General features: G+C 47.6%; 6 protein-coding genes across 6 annotated transcripts; 2 read left to right on the forward strand and 4 right to left on the reverse strand.

Moving 5' to 3' along the window:
• Window positions 1–3,745: 3,745 nt before the first annotated feature.
• Window positions 3,746–4,821, reverse strand: BKA55DRAFT_599536 (uncharacterized protein; the record flags this gene model as incomplete). The annotated part of the gene is made up of 2 exons (XM_046196404.1): window positions 3,746–3,854; window positions 3,914–4,821. 2 exons carry the CDS (start codon window positions 4,819–4,821, stop codon window positions 3,746–3,748), a joined length of 1,017 nt encoding a protein of 338 aa, XP_046042030.1.
• Window positions 4,822–5,547: 726 nt separating this feature from the next.
• Window positions 5,548–6,873, forward strand: BKA55DRAFT_546213 (uncharacterized protein; the record flags this gene model as incomplete). Its single annotated transcript, XM_046190891.1, has 1 exon — window positions 5,548–6,873. One exon carries the CDS (start codon window positions 5,548–5,550, stop codon window positions 6,871–6,873), a length of 1,326 nt encoding a protein of 441 aa, XP_046042031.1.
• A 701-nt stretch (window positions 6,874–7,574) lies between these two features.
• BKA55DRAFT_599538 (pyruvate kinase-like protein) lies at window positions 7,575–9,256 on the forward strand (the record flags this gene model as incomplete). The annotated part of the gene is made up of 9 exons (XM_046196405.1): window positions 7,575–7,679; window positions 7,731–7,988; window positions 8,122–8,193; window positions 8,236–8,307; window positions 8,344–8,402; window positions 8,484–8,724; window positions 8,806–8,974; window positions 9,013–9,132; window positions 9,213–9,256. 9 exons carry the CDS (start codon window positions 7,575–7,577, stop codon window positions 9,254–9,256), a joined length of 1,140 nt encoding a protein of 379 aa, XP_046042032.1.
• A 1,515-nt stretch (window positions 9,257–10,771) lies between these two features.
• On the reverse strand, window positions 10,772–11,402 carry BKA55DRAFT_743926 (uncharacterized protein; the record flags this gene model as incomplete). Its single annotated transcript, XM_046201572.1, has 4 exons — window positions 11,186–11,402; window positions 10,988–11,121; window positions 10,887–10,937; window positions 10,772–10,833 (listed from the first exon to the last, which is right to left on the reverse strand). The coding sequence occupies exons 1-4, from the start codon at window positions 11,284–11,286 to the stop codon at window positions 10,772–10,774; spliced, it is 348 nt and encodes a 115-aa protein (XP_046042033.1). The 5' UTR covers window positions 11,287–11,402.
• A 1,333-nt stretch (window positions 11,403–12,735) lies between these two features.
• BKA55DRAFT_528188 (dienelactone hydrolase family-domain-containing protein) lies at window positions 12,736–13,501 on the reverse strand (the record flags this gene model as incomplete). Its single annotated transcript, XM_046188980.1, has 4 exons — window positions 12,736–12,894; window positions 12,960–13,096; window positions 13,165–13,274; window positions 13,347–13,501. 4 exons carry the CDS (start codon window positions 13,499–13,501, stop codon window positions 12,736–12,738), a joined length of 561 nt encoding a protein of 186 aa, XP_046042034.1.
• BKA55DRAFT_717605 (uncharacterized protein) lies at window positions 13,501–18,532 on the reverse strand. Its single transcript, XM_046200931.1, has 7 exons — window positions 18,316–18,532; window positions 17,650–18,256; window positions 16,322–17,585; window positions 15,788–16,258; window positions 15,315–15,583; window positions 13,810–15,271; window positions 13,501–13,726 (listed from the first exon to the last, which is right to left on the reverse strand). Exons 1-7 carry the CDS (start codon window positions 18,410–18,412, stop codon window positions 13,517–13,519), a joined length of 4,380 nt encoding a protein of 1,459 aa, XP_046042035.1. The 5' UTR covers window positions 18,413–18,532; the 3' UTR covers window positions 13,501–13,516.
• Between the last annotated feature and the right edge of the window lie 418 nt (window positions 18,533–18,950).

Consider the following 18,950-nt stretch of genomic DNA (forward strand, 5'->3'; position numbering starts at 1 on the left):
TAATATAAACTAATTACACAGGGCTTAATAGCGGGTGGACACCATTCATGACATGAGAGGCCTCGAGAAGTACAGGGCTTCAAGTATATAGGCTCTTCTTCGCATTTACATGTCGTATCTTGGCTAGAGCTGGTAACGTTTTCTATAGCTCAGCGAAGCGTCACTCTGCGCGTTGGCGCAGCTTACGCCAGCTGGTTAAACGTGAAGTGGGCTGACATGGTTTCTCTCGGCTTCCATACCGCCCAACCATAAGTCTTATTATTTTAGAGTTTACCCAAGGATAGCCTTCGATACTGCAGATTCAACTGGGCTACCTTCGAACTGCGAGCTTGCAATGTTGTTCAGATGTTTGTAATTTAAGCCACAGATTCTGGCTATTTAGTTGGTAGTTATACTACACCACAAGCAGATATTGCTAACATGTGATGGCCTGTGAGTGGGAAGTTCCACTCACGCCGCATGTGCCAGTAACCGAAGGTATATGCAGCCATGACGCTATCGTCATATCACCTGAGGGAAAAGTATAGGACTGCTCGTTCACGTTGGCTTATATTTGTTCGAAAAGAATATTAGTTGCAGGCCATAAAAGTTAGACTGGTCATAAACTCTCTACTCTACAACAGGGTACAGGCTCAGTGGCTCTGTTACTCAGTTCGTGTTTTGACTGGAAATGCTGTTTTAGCAGACTGGTTGTTTTGGGATCAGTAAGCGGGGTAGCGGATGCGTAGTCCCTTAACAAGTTTATGCTGACATGAGTCAGTATCTGCCCATTACAGATATTTGAGTCTCTTTTTGCTAATTACGCAATAGCATGTAAAGGTAGCTCTGAGAAGCAGAGGTCGGAGATACGGCTCCGCAGTTTAAACCGCGCGATGGCGTCCAAATATTCATGCTGAATAGTTACTGGTTTACGAAGAAGCTACATACCAGCCACCAGCCCTGCTGTTAGTGCGGTTCCACTGGAAGTTTCGATCAACTTTGCTGTCACTGAACATGTACGCTACTGTATTAAAGGATCATGAAATAGTTAAATAGGGATAGAAGAGTATAGATTGCTATTAGTCTTGAACTAGGAACGCGTCCCCTTTCATAATTTCATACTCAAGTAGGCCAATACTATAAGCCTCAGCTCTCCTTTTTCCTTGCATTAATTCGTCCGTTAGTGGATGTCATTAAGGCAGGGTTGAGGTCCTGGCTTGGTTTGCCCACAATACAAGTGGCTAAAAATAGGCTTTACTTAACCCATTATCCACCACTTGGGAAAACATTAGTCCAGAATTGATATTTATTTAGTACGCAGGATTTACATAGGCTATATGTCCACCATGCACAAATATAGCAACGGCAGTCCGTCGGGCCCACTACCTGTCAATGAGAATGATAGGCGGCGGCATAGGCGTCGCAATATCAACCAGTCTGTGAGATGGGGACCAAGGAGAGATCCTTTCGAGAGATGCGTCAAGCAACCACGACAACCCTCTCGCCGGGTCAGTGGCTTGTCATTGTACAGTCTAGGGTAGCAGTTTCTCGTATATGAGAATCCAGCCAGAAATAATTCTGTAATTCTGAATTGCGCAAGAATAGGTTGTCCGAACTTATCAAAGTGACACCGTTGGAAAGAGGGGAAACTAACTCTCCTTCCTTCAATAGCTTATGATTAATCGTCTGGGGTCGCTGAGATATGAAATTTTTAATTTGAGTGGGGAGATCCTACGGTAAGCTTGATGGGACTCATGCATCACGGGATCTCTTAGATTATATGAAATTGTTAAATAGAAGACATTCAGTCCGTGGTGGGTACAATTTCAAGTGGCTGAGATACAACAGAACACAGGGACGCAATGAAGGCGGCGCGCTTCCTGGGCAGCCGAAGCGCGTCCCCTTATTCGCCATACTTACGTCCTTCTGAACCTTACCTATACGCGACATATGAAATTATGACCATTCCTTTAGTTGCCTTTCCATTTCACCAGCCTTTGTCTCCTCAACCGTCCGTTGAAGCCTGAGTTGCACCTGGATTGGAACGCCATCCCGTGTTACTGTAGAGCAGAGCCCTGGGCTGAAGTAGTAGTATCAAAAGGGTTGACGCTGGAAGAGACCAAAATAGACATTTAGCTACGGAACCTGGTGATTCAAGAGGGGCAAGGCCAGTAGGGCCGCCGATAGCTGGTGGGGTCGGGCAAACAACTCATAGAAAGGTTTGCGGAGCCATGCGAGGAGCAATGAGGAGGAGCAGCCACGATCGTGTGAATTGTCAATTCTGTTCGCTATACTCGTTCTGTAATACTGTGCACCACCATCCCGGTACTCTTGAGGATGGGGGCGTTAGAGTCGGCGCTGTGCGCGGTGTTCACGCCGGAAGGTAGGGCGGCGTCGATATTGTGGTCATCTAACACCCTATAACGAATTTACTGCTAGAAAAGTAAAAGTTACGGTAGTGCAGCCCTTCCCACCTGTTTATAGTAGCCTTAGGCATCACCTAACTACGGAAACCGCAGAAGAAAGCTAGCTTTTCAAACCGAAATATACGCTGAGGAATCATGTAGCCAGCAACAGTCTACCCGAAGTTGACATGCCACAAGAGTATCACGGCCTTCCACACCAGCCTGTGTAGCGTCCTGGGCTCCGGATTTTCTAGGATATAATCCTCAAGTCTTTCCTCCGTATAGAACGTGGTTAGTTGTTGCGGTGAGGGGTGACCACTCGCCTCGGCATTGACGAACCCCACTGTGACGGCTTAGTTGATCCCTCCTCATGGCCGGTAACAGGCTTCGTTAGCTGTTCCTCAGACTCAGTAACAGGAGTAATAGACTGCTCTTTAATCTCGGGGACCGGGTAGGTAGGCTTTGACTAAGTGGGCTGCTCCTTAATGACAGTTATGAGCTATGTAGGTTATACTTCAGTTACAGGGCATATAGTTATAGAGATAGCAATAGTCTCAGCTATAATGCAATTTCCATTAAGGCAGTTAGGAACCTCAGGACTATAAGAAGTAATGGTCAAGATAGTGGTTATATATATAATTAAAGTGGCCTATTAGCCAGTTCTCTTAAGGCTAGGTTAGGTCTGGCTAGGGTGCTTAGAAATAGTCTCAGTCTTAGTGCTAACAGTCTCAGTAGCAGGCTTAGGAGGAGGTTAGGTACTATCGTTAGTTAAGGACTTAGCTGCGAGCTAGGTAGGTTCCGTCTTAGCAGGAATAGTCTCAATCTTAGTCTCAATACCCTCGGTAGTCTTAGTAGTAGGCTGGGGAGGAGGGTAAACACTGGTAGAAGTAACGCTCTCGGTCTGCTCGGAAACCATCTTAGTCTCGGTCTCGGTCTCGGTCTCGGTCTCGGTCTCGGTCTCCACAGACTTAGAGACAGGACCGTTCTCAGTCTTAGCAGATATGGAGGCTATAGCAGTCTCGGTGCCTTAGGGCTCAGACCTAGTAGACTATTATTCCTCCTTTTATTTCTACCTTTATTTTCCTTATTTGCTCTTATTATGCTTTTCTAGCTATTTCTAACTATTCCTAACTACTTACTTTATACTTACTTTCTAGCTATAAGCTATATCTTTCTTTTTCTTCTTATTTCCTTATATCCTTATATTTTACCTTATTTATTTCTTCCTTTTCTTTGCTTTTATTATCTAGAAAAATCTCCACTCTATCCTTTTAGCTACATCCATAGTTAGAGAAAAGTATCAGGGTAGGATAGCTTATATAGTTAATTCTAATCCTATCCTAACCCTAAGATATTAAAGTCTAGGCTAAGAACTTTTCACAGTCTGCAAAAGCAAACTCCCTCATCGTCTCATTCCACAACGCATTTTGAAGGGCTACTCCACGCTGCTCATACATAATCGGTGGGAATCTAGACAAATACTGTTAGCACAACTTACGATATATTCATAGCCACTCAGGGAAACTCACGCCTTAATCTTGCCCTCGCTGACAAAGCTACCATGGCTCTCGGCCCCCTGCACCGTCACAGCATCCACATACTGCCGGGCACCAACAGTGGCAGTCCGTCCAAGAACCAGCGATGCCACATATAGCACCGCTTCTTCCATCATTGAGCGCTCCGCATGTCCAAACTGTGTTCCTCTGCATGCGCCGGGATTCGATACGTTGATAATAACTTCATTTGAGGGTATGCGCTTACTTAGTTCGTGTGCGAACATAACTAGCAAAACCTTGGTGGTCTTGTAGGCCTCCCACGAGTTGAAATGGGCTGGGTTGTCCATTACTTCAAGAATAGGCTTTGAATCTGTGCCCTTCCAGTTTGCATAATATGATGTGTCGGAGCCAACGAGACTTAGACGCGCTGGTGATGTGGTTCCACGCTTCTCTCTGAGAATAGGAATGAGAACGAGAGCAAGAAGAGCTGCCGAGAGATAGTTGATCTGGAAGGTAATCTCGTGACCTGTTTCCTCTGCGCGTTCATAGTTGGGCTGGCTTAGACCTGCATTAAGGATGGCGATATCTAACCTTGGCAATGTCTCGTATCGTTTTGCGAAAGCCATAATTGAGTCATAGGACGACATATCAACGACGGATACCTCGATCTTCGCGAAGGGGAATTCAGCCTGGAGTTTCTTTGCTGCAGCATCTCCTCGCGGTTTAGATCGAACGGCAAGAATCATGTGTGAGAGGTTAAGTGCAAGAAGTTGGCGTGCGCTTTCAAAGCCAAGGCCAACGTTGGATCCAGTAATCAGAGCGACTTGGCCAGATAGGTCCACGGTGTTTGGGATAGAGGGGATTGATTGAAAGAGTTGACGCCATATGAATGCGAATGGGGTTGCCTCGCTGGCAGCTTCGTGCTTGAGATTTGCAGACATTGTGAGACTTGGTTGTAAAAATTATTTGTGACTAGTAAAACATATAATGAGTCGATTGACTTTTATAGCAGTTGTCTGATTAAATTGGTGGAAGGTGCTCAAGATGCTGAAGTAGATGACTTTTGGTGGCTTCTAATGAGCATGGTAGAATCTTGCAAAGTTCACGTAATCAGCCTTTTGAACAGCGTTGTTTCCAAAGCAAAGTGGGTAGCAGTGGAACATGACATAATACGGAGTGGCATACGCAAACCCTTAATCATTCTCGAATTTGCAAAGAACCTTTCGTGATTTTCTTGCCAAGATCGAACGTCAGCTCTAAAGAGTTTAGTCTTTTCGGTAGCTGACTCGGATAATTCCGTATTATCCCCGAGAACGATTGCAGTGCTGAAAAAGTCTAAAAGTGGATATGTATACGAGTCAGGGGTCATAATTCTTGGTCTCGCTTGTCCCGTTATCCGTAAACTGATTCCAAACTGGGTCCCGCAAGTCATTACGTACGAATATCTGTAGCAGGCGGTAAACTAAGCATGAGTAAGGAAGACGTAATAAATCGAATTTGTCAAGCGCTATGCATAACGTTGCCATCAAGCACTGGTTGTAGGTTACTGCATTAAGCCATCTACTTAAGAAAGGATTAGCTCCATCGAATTGTTCCAGAATCCAAACAAACAATCAGTTATCTATTCACAATCGGGAGTCTCGCGTCACCAAACCTCAAGCACCAATATGACTGTCCAACAGAAACCTTCTCAGGCCATTCATGTCCTCACCTCCCAGAACGGCACCGAAGTTAAAGATACAAACAAGGAGATTGTTCAGAATATCCCTGCCAAGGGAGTTGAATACTTCAACCCCGAGCAGCTTCCCGCTCCCGGCCTCGGTTTGAGCGGTCCCAACGATTCTCTGCCAAGGATCTTTACGCCCATCAAGATCCGTGGCATCACAATGCCCAACCGCATTTGGGTCAGCCCCATGTGCCAATACAGTGCCCGTGGCGGCTTTCAGCAGCCCTGGCACTTTGCCCATTATGGCGGACTGGCCCAGCGTGGCCCTGGTCTCATCATGCTTGAAGCCACAGCTGTTCAAGCACGAGGCCGTATCACACCTGAAGACTCGGGTATCTGGCTAGACTCACATGTGGAAGGACTGCGAAAGCACGTTGATTTCGCACACGCCAACAACTCTCTTATTGGTATCCAGATTGGCCATGCCGGTCGCAAGGCCTCTTGTGTTGCTCCTTGGTTAGACGTTGGACTTGCCGCTGAAAAGGCAGCCGGCGGATGGCCCGATGACGTCGTGGGCCCCAGCAATGAGCCTTTTGCTCCAGGCTATCCTACACCCCGTGCTATCACCATCGAAGAGATTGAGCAACTCAAGGACGACTTTGTTTCCGGAGTGCGTCGAGCAGTTGAGGCCGGCTTTGACGTTATCGACTTCCATTTTGCTCACGGTTATCTCGTCTCGAGCTTCCTGTCCCCTGCTACCAACAAGCGCACCGACAAGTACGGCGGAAGCTTCGAGAACAGAGTCCGACTTGCTCTTGAGATAGTCGAGGGAGCCAGAGCCGTTATGCCCGACCATATGCCCTTGTTCACTCGTATTAGTGCCACTGACTGGCTGGACAACAACCCTGAGTACGAGGGAGAGAACTGGACTCTCGAGCAGAGTATCAAGCTTGCGCACCTTTTGGCGGAGCGAGGCGTTGATGTTCTCGATGTTTCCAGCGGTGGTATCCACAAGATGCAAAAGGTTGCTGTCGGTCCCGGTTACCAGGCTCCTTTTGCCAAGGCGGTTAAGAAGTCTGTTGGAGACAGGTTGCTTGTCAGTGCTGTCGGTAGCATCAAGACAGGCACCTTTGCCGAGGAAATCATCCAGGGCGAAGAGGACGATACCCCGTTGGATCTAGTAGCTGCGGGTCGTCTGTTCCAGAAGAACACCGGACTTGTTTGGTCGTGGGCTGATGATCTAAACACTTCTATCCAGATCGCTCACCAGATCGCCTGGGGTTTCGGTGGCAGGGCTAAGAAGAATACCCCCAAGCCTGTTCTGTAAGGGACGACAAGTTGCATAGAGTTGGAAATACAGTGGCCAGATGTATAGATTAGGTCATAGATCATAGATTATATATTTCTTAAATCAATACAAGCGCAATATTCTAACTCAGTTTTGTTTCTTCCGTACCTTGAAGTTATGCTCCGTGAGAAGGCCTTCAGAAAATGAGGTTTGTTCTCCAAAATTGCGCATGTGTAGAACATTAGGGATTTGCCGCTCTAACCGTCCATCTGACAAGCATGTTCCATAAGCCCACCACATTATATATCATTAAAAACACTCTGATTCATCTGTTAAAAGTTAATTGTATTTGATAAAGGCTGAAAAGAAAGTGCCGAAAGCATCAAGCATATGATGCAACTGTATCCGCTACCCTACACAATAAGTCTGTCTGGCAGATCGCTCATGGATGGAGAAGCCGAGAGGCCCACTATAAGTTCAAACAACCAATGGGCTAACTTGGAATTGTTCGGCAGGTTCATCGGGTGGTCCGCGGGATTTCCGGCCACCTTCCACTGAAGACCTGAGAATTCTCGGAATCATGAGCGGACCATGGAATTAACTTTCCAACTAGGCTTTTCTTTATCCGGCTCTTTGTGGGTTACTTGTGCCCATGATGGAGCTCAGAGTGTGATCGCAGAAACCACAGACCACATTGTCTAGTTTCATTTCTTGCTACACCTACCGATTATCACAATACAATGGACGTCGCATCCACCAGAAACATCCCAAAGGGGAATGTCTACTCACTCGAAGATGCGCCCGTGCCAGAAAAGGGCGTTCTCTTCCAAGTCCGCGCTGGAAAAGTCCAGCAACGCGGCCTGGGGTGAGAAATAACATCAGCCATGTACAAACAGGAACAGCACGGCCCAACTTTTGTCACAGCGACAGGCATTGCTGGCGACGAATATGCCGCCAAAAGTCACGGCGGAACCGAACGCGCAGTATATCAGTACAACCCAGCGCACTACCCAGACTGGCAAGCCGAGAACGCCCCCAAACCGAACCTATATGATGTCGGAGCTTTCGGAGAAAACATTATTACAACTAACATAAGTAATAATAACGTCTACATCGGCGACCTATATAAGCTTGGCGATAAAGTCCTCCTCGAGGTCAGCAAGCCTAGATATCTATGCTATAAACTTAACTCCTGATTTAAATAGCCAAGAGCCCTTAAGCAAACAATACAAACCGGATGATCCAGATGGAGTTTTAGAGTGTTACAGATGGGAAATATTTGCCAAGGGTGATACTATTTCCTTAGTTAAAAGACCATATCCTAAGTGGTTAGTTCTCAACATGCAGAGGATATTGAGAGTAAGAAACGTCTCCCTCTAGCTATTGGCTAAGTGCATTTAGCTGCCTATGCCTAATATGTGGATCGATATTAGGAAAGTAAAGCTGAGGAGCTCGCCAAAGCCATACATACTGGTTGACGCTTAACTTGTTACCTGTCGTGTCTGAAAGCTTACGTTCAAGTTGAAAGAGGACCTGACTCTTAACAACCTTAGCTTCAATCCTTATAGGTTTGCTTAGATCACCTTTGGGCCAGATAATAAGTTTGAACGGTTATACTTAATTGTTGAAGGCGATTTGTATAAGTTCAGTCTAGGCGTTTCTCTCGATCGTAACTCACGAGGTGGTTCGGCTTATATCCATAATGGGATAAAGGTTGGCGACGAGATCAAGATGTCACCAGGCAACAATCTAGGCGCACAGGAGAATGACACCAAGGCCGACCCGAATCTCGAGCATATCCTAATCGTTAGAGGTATTGGCATAACTGCTTTTCTCCCATTAATCTGCGAGTGGGAGGCCAAAGGAGTACCATACCATCTTCACTACGCCGTGCAAAGCCCCGAAGACGCCCCGTTCATGGATCAACTTCCCAAAGACAAGACAACAATATACGCCAAGTCATAAGGCCAGAAGCTTAACATCCAACAAGTTATACCACAGCCCAAGACCGAAGACAAGACCTTCCCAGCCCGCATCTTCTCGTGCGGACCAGGAGGTATGATGAAAGAATGCCAGCGCATCACCACCGACCTCGGCTACCCAGAGCACATGGTGCATTTCGAAGATTTCGGCAGTGGTGGTGACAACTTAGGCGACCAGTTCGAGGGGACGTGCAAGAGCCCGAGACCAACAGACACGAGACGATGACGGTTCCTTCCAACAAGACGCTACTCGACGTGCTCAACGAAGCTGGCTTCGATATACTTTACTTATGCAAGTCTGGGGCTTATAGCGCTTGTAAGGTAATGCTTTATAAGGGAGAGGTTAACTACAGGAGCACGGCGCTGTTGGCTAAGGATAAGGGGACTGCTTTACAGGCTTGTGTCGATCGGGGACTTGGGAAGCTCGCGATAGAGATTGATTAGAAATGAACCTTTGACGGATATTAAATAAAATGACGGATATTACATGAGTCTTAACGAAGTACTGTGAATATTCTTGCTTCGTTACGACCCTCAGGTGCCTACCTGTCATCATACCTAGCAGCACTTACGTTCAGGCAATCTTGCCCTCGAGGGTTACTCTAATTGGTGTTCTATTAGAGGATGGCAGCCAGTGGTAGATGTTCCAGTCAGTCATAGAGTCAATGATGAATGAATGGATGCTCGCGAAACTGATCAGAGTATTCAATTACGACGCTATGTCATTCAAGTGACATGGCCATCATCTGTACACCAATCCTTGCTTAGTCAGCGCACGGTGAGTGCGGTACCTCATCGCAGGACTGCATTGTAAAAAACACTAATCTTAGCACTCGCTACCATGAATGAACTCCTGTCCACAGTTCACTTTTAGTGGCCCTGAACAAAACCAGAGTTGTCGGCGCAATCGAAACCCTTGGCAATGGCGCCCGTGGCAAATGCCTCCTTGATCAGAACACCGACGGAATAACTAGGCAAGTATAGTTAGCATCTGAGATGGACCAGTTAAGCATGGTTAGAGGAAATAAGCACTTACACTCCAACGATGATTATGTAAAATCCAAGAGTCATAATCAGCACATGGAAACCGTACTTGATCTTCTGTCCCAAGGCTCCAGTCTTGTAGCTCTCGAAGTCATATATCTAGAGAAGAGCAGGAGAGACTAGACTAAAAGGAGCGAAGTAGAGGGCGCCAGCCAGTCTAAGCAGGTAGTTTAAGATAGGGATAGCCTCGGCCATAATAAAAGCAGCAGAACTAAGGATAAAGTTAATGCTAAGCTAAGTACCCTAGTAAGTAAATGTATTAGCCTGTAAGTGCTTTAAGTCTTACAAGGTTAGATAAATATATATTTAGTAGCAATATGCTAGTAAATGCTAATACTAAGAATAAATCTAGGTAAGGAGATGCTATAGGCAACCTTATTAATAATAGGTCTAGTACTAGTAAAAGTAGGGGTTAAGAGCTATATACTATAGTAATAGTAGACAACTAGACTAAAAGAGAGGTATATAGCTTTAATAATAAAGCCGGCAAGAAGATAAGCCTTATAGTAATCCTAAGGTCGCTGTATCTCAGAAATAATAGACAGGAATATAAAAGAGCTATAAGTGCTGATAAAGATGTTAGTTACGTTAACTATGCCTATAACAAGGCTAGGATAAGCAATTAGCGCCTAACCAAGATCAAAGTCTCTAGCCTTAGGCGCAGCAGCAGGTCTATTAACTTGTAACATGGCTATAACAAAGATGAAGATGCCAATAACGAAGGTAATAAAGCTAAACTATATTAACCAGCCTAGCGTAGAGAAGGTACAAATAGACGAGAAGAGGGTAATCAAAACGGCAGAAATAAGGCCGAAATATACGGTATATACTCCGTGGTTTAACAGCGCATTGAAGCCAGTGGTTGATATGACGATTCCACCAGCTAAAATGAGGACTTGGGCGATGATGATCTAGATACCAACGATTTCGCGGCCCCAGCGACCCCAGATGAGACCCATCATGTCTGCCAATGCTTCAGGGGTGTTACCGTTATGTGGCGTTGCCGTAGGTAGCTGATTTACTTACTGTGGCACTCTGTGTAATTGTGCTTGACGTCACCAAGAAAAAGGCCAGTATCTACACGAGTCAGCGCCAATCATGATGCTTTTCAAATCAGGTCAACTTACAAACATTGAGCGACGTATATCCAATGATATACAAAGAGCCGCCCACGGAACCCAATGCGCCCAAGGCTGCTGGGATAGCAAGAATACGTATGGCAAAGTTGATCTTAAGGAATACAACCGTGGCTCGTTGCCAACTGACAGTTCTAAACTCGACACCATCGACATTCTCCTATAAAACCTCCCTTAACCCCCTCCTACTCCGTATCAGAGACGGGAGTCTCACCATGGTCGAGGACGCCCTTTTCCTTCTTGTCAGGAGACAAGTACTGCTCAATAGAGGAGATTATTAGAGACGCCATTCTGTTATGGTGGAGTAGAGAGAGGAAGAATGGTTGAGGAGGGATGGGTTGGGAGAGAACAGTTTGGAGAACACAAGATACAGAAGAGATATTGATGCTGGTCTGGTCCGGTCTGGTCTGGTATGGTCTGGGCGGCTTTGGCAATGCTGGGGTAAAGCGGGGTGAGAGGGGGCTAGGTACCGCTAAACAACCTAGCTAGTGACAAATTACAGAGTAGCCCCAGGCAGGCATGACGAGTCTCAACTCCCCGGTCAGATAAGCCAGCCGGCCACTGGGTCGGGTCCAGGCAGGAGACGAAAACCAGGCCGACAACATTTAGGTTTAAGAACTTAGGCCAAGAGAACAGAAGATTGATTGCTAGTGCCAATAAGCTAAGCGAGCAGACACGTAGTTTGACCAATATCTTGTGTTGTTCTTAATTTCTGTACCATGATGTGCAGTACATCAGGGCGGGAAGCCAGCGGTTGTGCGCCTATACTGTTAATTTCCTATGTAGGCGAACTGCAAAAAACAAAAGCAAATACACGAAACATCTATCCATCTATTGTCTCCATAGCAAACGGGGCCAGAATGATAACAAGTATTGTAAACTCGGTCTTCTCAGACCTGCTCTGATATCACTGACCAGGGGGGTTATTTCGGGATACCCGGTGTTGGCTCTTGGCGTCTGCTTCGGTTAGATACCCTTGACTCCGCTCTGCACTCACCTGCCCGTCAGTTCTTTGCTTTTCCAAACTCAAATGCCACCTCTTATCTACTTGATCCCACCGTTCCGCTTCTTTGTTTTGATAATCGCTGGAACCTTTTGTTTATCAGACTGATGAGCCTCTAATCATTTCATTGTGCACAACGTTCTGCTGGCGGATTGTGTCCGAACAGGGACCGCTAATCTACAGGCTGCGCTAACGACTTATCTTGTTCCCCGAAGCTGGTAACTAACCAGTCGCTAATATATGCATGTATGCCCCAACCGCTGACAACGTGTCACTGTGGGCAATCCTGTGGCGTAACGGTGCTGTACAAGGAGCGGTTCATCTAACCATAAGGCGTGGCAATTTCGCACCACGTGATCTATAATAACCAATCTAGTACAGTAGCCGAGACAGGTCAATGTCCGCACTCGGAGCAGGGCAGGGCAGGGCAGGGCAGGGCCAGGTCAATCGTTGAGATTCAGATTCAGATACAGACAGAAATAGAGATACTGTAGACAAAGTTCGGTCAGAATGGAATGCGGGGAAATTCCACACCAGCCAAGATAAAGAAACTGGGGAAACGGTTCCGCTCAGAAGGAGATACCCGGGAACGGGGAACCCCCGCAACTAGTCTACAGATAATGTTTGGGGCAAAACGCCTCGTTTTTTTCTTGGCTAGACACCCCTGCAATGCCCCGCTCGAGCCGAACTGCCTACTCCTTAAGACGTGATAGATTCAATTATCAGATCTTAGCATCTAGCACTTCGAGTCTACAAATGTCTTAGTATAGTCCAACCAGTATCCTATATAGGGCATATACTTCTTTCCAAGCCAAAAGTCGAACCAGTCAACAAAGCTCTTGAAATGTTGCTCCTTAGCCCACTTCTCGTAGGGATCAGTGAGACGTGCTCGAGACTTTGCCATGAGTATTAGTATAACAATAGCTTCATGCAAGGTGGGGATGTCTGAACAAAACTTACTGCAAAACCGTGGCCGACGTTTGAGAAGATCTGCATGTTGAATCTTCCGTTTCCTTGAGACAGAATTTCAACTGTCCTGCTGCGCTGCTCAGGTTCGAAGAGCTTATCTGTGGCAGGAACGGAGAGAAAGATCGGTTCTGCGATATGATGGTTAGCAGCAAAGACTTGGAGGTGCGCGTGAATGTTCGTTGATTGACTTGCTTACCTTTGGTCTTGAATACATCGCTTTCCTTCAGAAAAGATGGGTGGGCGATGGCTCCGGCTTGACAGATGCCGTCGGCCGACAGTTGATGAGTGACGAATCGAGCACCCCAACTAATACATTGTCAGTTTCGAATATTTCCTAGACCGACTCCACAGTGGGTTACTCGGTAGTAGCTGACTCACCAGTATCCAACGGCCGCAAACTTGACAGCCTCGCTGGTGCTGTACTCGGCCTTGACAGCCTTGACCCATCTCGCGGCAGCTTCCTCAGAGGCGTGGAGATGCTTTGAAGGGAAGCTTTCACTAACAACAGAAGTATTCTGATTAGTAAATTTCATCCTGACTCCACCACGTTAAATGGAATTTGCAACTATAGTATGCTTATCTCGACTAGTATCAATCCAACTCTGCAGACTTAACAAGTTAACCTGCTCGCTGACATCAAGTATGGATAAGAGTCTAGAGAACTCGCGCAGATACTCTGTTGCTCGCCGTGCCCGCTTTTCAGAAGGATCATATGGACACGATAACAGCGAAACAGCGACGTCTCTGACTTTGTACACCTATATTTGTTCAAGAATAGGATGTCAGCGTGAATCAGCCTTTTTAGACTTTTTCCCTTGTGCCGAGATAAACATTGACTGACCAGAGAAAGACCGTTCGGTTCTAGACTGGGTTGAGAGAGTGAATTTAAGAGATGTAGGAATTGTCGACAGATATCTTCGCGTTCATCCCATGATGCAAAGTCTTGTATTCTTGGGGATGAGGTAGAATACGCTATCGAGGGACTTGTGAATTCCTTTCCACGCTGGCCACCAAGTATGTCAATTTGATCAAGTAGCATAATTTGAAGCCACAAGTGCGTGACATGTATATTGGCACGAATGGCTTCACGTTGTATATTGGCCACATCATCTTGCCCAGGCGAAGTAGTAGGAGCGGCGGCTGTACTGGACTTGCTCCATGATCTGTATGCCGGCAACACCGTGTCGAGCATATACTTGAGGTGATGCAGCCTATCTTGGAGAGACGCTAAACGCACTGCGGGATCTTTCACGTGGCTGCAGATGCAATGCCTCTTGGGATCCGAACCTGGAGGTCTTAAAGCAGCCGAGAAAATGCGCGAATGGATGTTGAAGCCCGAAGTCAGAGACTGAGCGACTTCAGTCTCAGGACATGGGAGGATGCCGCTGGATGATATATATTCGTCGTCCACGGGAACCGGCATGAGGTCTTCGATATTGATTTCACATGACATTACAGGGTCGAGAAATGTCAACCGCTCGTTGCGCAAGTTATGCATCTGGTGCAAATAGCCGTAGAACATCAACCAAAAAGCCTTTTTGCGCAGTTGGGCCTCTATGGCGTCCAAGCCCGCATAGCTCGAGATGTGCTGCACTTCCAACAGGCGTAACAGCTGCATGGATTCCACTTCAAACATCCGCCAGAGGTTGTTATTGCCTGTCTGATGAAACGTGACGCCTAGGAGAAAGCTACTCGCCCATTTTTGATGACTGACCGTGTCGAAATACGTCGTGTCTCGAAAGCTTTGGTTGAGCTTGTAACAGCCGTTTGCCATCTCTGAGCGTGTGCGGAATGGCAGGGGACTTGAGAACCCACGATATGTTTGCAACCTAGACGGCAATAGTCCGACAGTAACGGCGCATAAAGAGACGATCAATGTGAGAAAATCATCATCGTGTAAGTCACGATTCCCGTCAAGGTCTGTTTCAAACGATGGGCGGTGAACCACAGGGATCAGTGGATAAACGTATGTTACATAATCGTTGAGAATGAACCGCACAAGGTCTCGCGGGAAAAGGATGTCGGTCGCATATGGGAGTATACAGCTTGCAGACGGCACAGAAGGCTCTGCAAGCGATATAATGGAGCTCCCGGGGTTTGAAAATGACTGTGGTGAAGTGGGACTCTGAGCTTCTAGACCCAAGTCGGCTTCTGAAAGGGCTGGCCCAGGAACGCTGAGTCGGTACTCGGTCTTCCTTTTTGGGCCTCGTGCTTTCGATGGTAACTGAAACGAGCACTGGGAGTTTGACTTTTTGCAATTGTCGCACGTCATGGACGACTCTAGTATATTTGTCCAGAGCAGGCTGCCCTGGGAACCAAAGCTGCATTTTCGTTTCCGGAGGCGACATGCATCGCATGCTTTCCGCGCAACAACCCTGGAGGAAGCAGGACTCGTTGACATTGTTAGTGAGTGCCAATCTAGAGAAACGATATTGGTAATAGACACAGAAATTTGGCCTAGACAATGACAGCGCTGTCGATCCTCGATATTTGGCCAATGGGTAGGGGTGGAGTAGCGCCTTGTCGCTGGGAAGGATTGAGGAGATGGACCGATCCATCCCCGCTCGAGATATGCTAGAAAGTGCCCCGGCTAAGCACCCGAAAGGCCGGGACGACTAAGACTATGGTCACGTGCACCACTTGAGTCATTGTTACACTATTCTAAGCTTGATGGGCACAACGCTTATTTGCATGATTTCTTCTGGGTCTTAGTCTATTCTATATATCCCCCGAAATTAGGGTGCGAGACCGGTCCAATATCTCGTTTTGTCTACCGCGAATGTCTCCTCCAACGGCGTATCCACACTGCTCGTACCAACCAGGACCCTATACTCACCCCTCTCGCTACACCATTTATCACGACCCTCGTACCAGTAGCTTGTAGAAAAGACCGTATCCATATCAATCGTAATTTGTCTCTTCTCTCCAGCCTCAAGGTAAACCTTGCGGAAGGCCTTGAGCTCCTTGACAGGTCGTGCAACCGCCATCGTCGTTGGTGAGGCAACGTAAACTTGGACGACTTGGGCTCCAGCGCGAGAGCCTGTGTTGGTCATATCAAGCGTAACTTTGCAAACATCATCAACCTTCACGCTGAGGTTCTGGAGCGAGAACGTGGTGTATGATAGGCCGTGACCGAAAGGATACAGAGGTTTGGAATCGACCTTCTCGTAGTACCGATATCCTACATATACGTCCTCGCCGTAGAGGACACGTCCTGCCTCGCTACGGAAGTTAAAGTATGTAGGGTTGTCTTGAAGACGACGCGGTATCGTCAAGGGCAGCTTGCCAGCCTATTGCCAATGTCAGCTATCATTTTGGGATACTCTGCCTAGTCGGATCGGGAGCAAACTTACTGGGTTCACGTCACCAAATAACACATCTGCGATAGCATTTCCCGTCTCGTTGCCACCGTACCAAGCATGGCAGACTGCTTTAGCGTCGTCGATCCAAGGCATACCAACAGGTGTGCCTGACTGAACCACCACAGCAGTATTGACGTTTGCCGCAAGTACCTTAGAGACAAGGGCGTTGGTATGAGCGCTCATATCCATAGTAGTACGGTCTATGCCCTCGGACTCCAGCTCACCATTCAGGCCCACAACCAGAACGACCTGATCCACAGACTTGGCTACTTGTGCGGCTTCTTCAATGGCTTGAGCAGGGTCAATTCGTCTGCACGCGCCAAATCTCAATCCTCCGTGCCGACCACCGACGGGACCAGAAGGCGGCAATTTGCTTGTTTTGAAACATCCCCATTCCACCCGGACTTTATAGTCTTGGCCCGCTACTAGTTCCATGCTGCCCTTTTCCTCCACAGTACCAGAACCGAATAGCGTCTCGCCTGGTTTTTGGTTCTCGACGTTGCTGATCAAGAGTGCATCGTTGATGAAGAGCTTCCCTGTGCCTTCCACTCCGAGCCCAAAGTCGTAGAGGCCGCTCTCCTCAGGTGTGAAGATTCCTTCTACCTGAGAGTACCAAACTGGAGCCAGATCAGGGTGTTCATAGTCCAAAAAGAAGCAATTGGAATTGGCAAGAACGCGCTCGTCCAACGGAACTCGGTCCTTGATTCTCGCGGGTTCATTGTAGGCCCTCCAAGTGAAGCCCCGTTGACCCTTGTCAGTCCTAAGCACATCGCCCATCTGCGGTAGCATCTGGTGGTCCATGGCGCCTTGTGAAAAAACCACTTTCTCACACTGCTTTGCGATGCCATCGTAGGGTGAAACACTATAGTATGGAAGAAGCGACGCACTGCCGCCTCCACAAAAACGGGCAATCTTGGCGTTTGGTCCAATGACCGCAGTGGTCTTTGACTTGACAAACGGCAAGACATTATCGTTGTTCTTGAGAAGGACGATGGACTCTGACGCTGCTCGTCGCAGAAGTTCTTGGTCTTGTGGGCGGTTCAATCGTTTCTCGGGTGCGTTCTCAGGCACACCGGAGGCGCGCGAGTAATTGATGAGGTTGAGGACGTTACGCACGCGGTTGTCGAGCTGTTCTTCAGTGACTTTGTTGGCCATGACAGCATGGGATAAGGTTGAACCTCTCCAAAGCGTTGGGCCAGGCATTTCCAGGTCAAGGCCAGCGTGAACAGACTCTGTTGTGCTATAGGTACCAAACCTACAAGGTGAAGCAAAAAAAGGTCAGAAGGATGATCTTTAGATGTTTCCGTAAGCCCACTCACCAGTCGCTCATGACGAGTCCGTCAAACTTCCACTCCTCCCGAAGAATCTTCTGCAACAGTGTCTTGCTCTCCGAGACATGTATGCCATTGACCTTGTTGTATGCTGTCATGATTGCCCGAGGATCACCTATGCCAATGGCAAGCATAAATGGCAATAGGTAAATCTCCCGCATCGCGCGTTGAGTGATAATCACATTGACGGCCATGCGCTCATGCTCCATATCATTGCAGACAAAGTGTTTCAGCGTAGCTGCGATGTTCTCCCTTTGAACACCTCTTGCGTAATACCCCGACAGAATACCAGAAAGCAGCGGATCTTCAGAGAAGGACTCAAAGCCGCGGCCACCCAGTGGGCCCCTCTGGATGTTGAGTGTAGGGCCAAGCACGCAGACAGCTCCCTTCGCCTTTGCTTCCTGGCCCTGTAACTGTCCAAGCTCAGCCAATAAGTCTGTATTGAATGTCGCGCCCAATGCTGTCCCGCATGGGAGACATGACGAAGGAACACTGTCGAAGAATCTTGTCCCGCGAACGCCGTTCGGTCCATCGGAGAGGCGTATGGATGGTATACCGTGGTGAGGTAATGGTGTCGTGTGCCAAAAGTCCTTGCCTGTCCAAGAGTTAACACCCGAATGGAGCGTCCTGTCGCATGTGAAGTTTGGATCTTACCTGCAAGAAGAGCCACCTTTTCGTCGACTGTCAGTTTTGAGAGTAGCTCGTCGACGGGTAGCTCATCTGCGCGAGTATCGCTCAAGAGTGGCGACATGATAACGGGATGGAATGGGGACCGGGAGAAAGAACTCAGATTGTCCCTAGTTTGAGATATTGCGTGAACAGATAGTGTAGCTTATCTCTCTGAGATGTGCATCAGAAGTGTTATTTGCAGATATTCAATCCGGCCGAGAATTAATTGCCCTCATGTTAGCCTTAGCTTATCACTCTTATAGTCCACTTCAAATGATAGCCAATCAGTCCTGATCTTCTACCAAGCCTGGACCTGCGTCTGGGGCTTACCAGTTCTGGCAATTCTCCGCCTCCGCCATATTGCCTCCTCCGCCTAAACGACTACGTATATTTCTCCGCCAATTCCCCGCACAATTGACCGCCAATGTCGCTAGGAGGCCTTCCAGGCCGTGTTAGTGCTGTCACTAAAACCTATCGGGCCCATGCTGGCCGATCTAGCCGGTATCACTAGGTATCACCAGGTCTGGAGAAACCCCAGAATGGTTCTTATCTCGAATCAGACGCTAGGCCGCCCCTGACCCCAGATATTGACTCCACCAGATAAGGTATGAACCCCAATC

This window comes from Fusarium redolens (assembly GCF_020744475.1).
Source record: "Fusarium redolens strain MPI-CAGE-AT-0023 chromosome Unknown BKA55scaffold_28, whole genome shotgun sequence".
Classification (NCBI taxonomy): domain Eukaryota; kingdom Fungi; phylum Ascomycota; class Sordariomycetes; order Hypocreales; family Nectriaceae; genus Fusarium; species Fusarium redolens.

Excerpts from the sequence above, each read along its gene's own strand:
- BKA55DRAFT_717605 (XM_046200931.1), bottom strand. The coding sequence starts at position 18,412 with ATGTCGCCACTCTTGAGCGATACTCGCGCAGATGAGCTACCCGTCGAC. Across the intron at positions 16,259-16,321 it reads TATTTGGTGACGTGAACCCA|GCTGGCAAGCTGCCCTTGAC; the intron begins GTAAGTTTGCTC and ends CATTGGCAATAG. Across the intron at positions 13,727-13,809 it reads AACCGAACGGTCTTTCTCTG|GTGTACAAAGTCAGAGACGT; the intron begins GTCAGTCAATGT and ends GAACAAATATAG.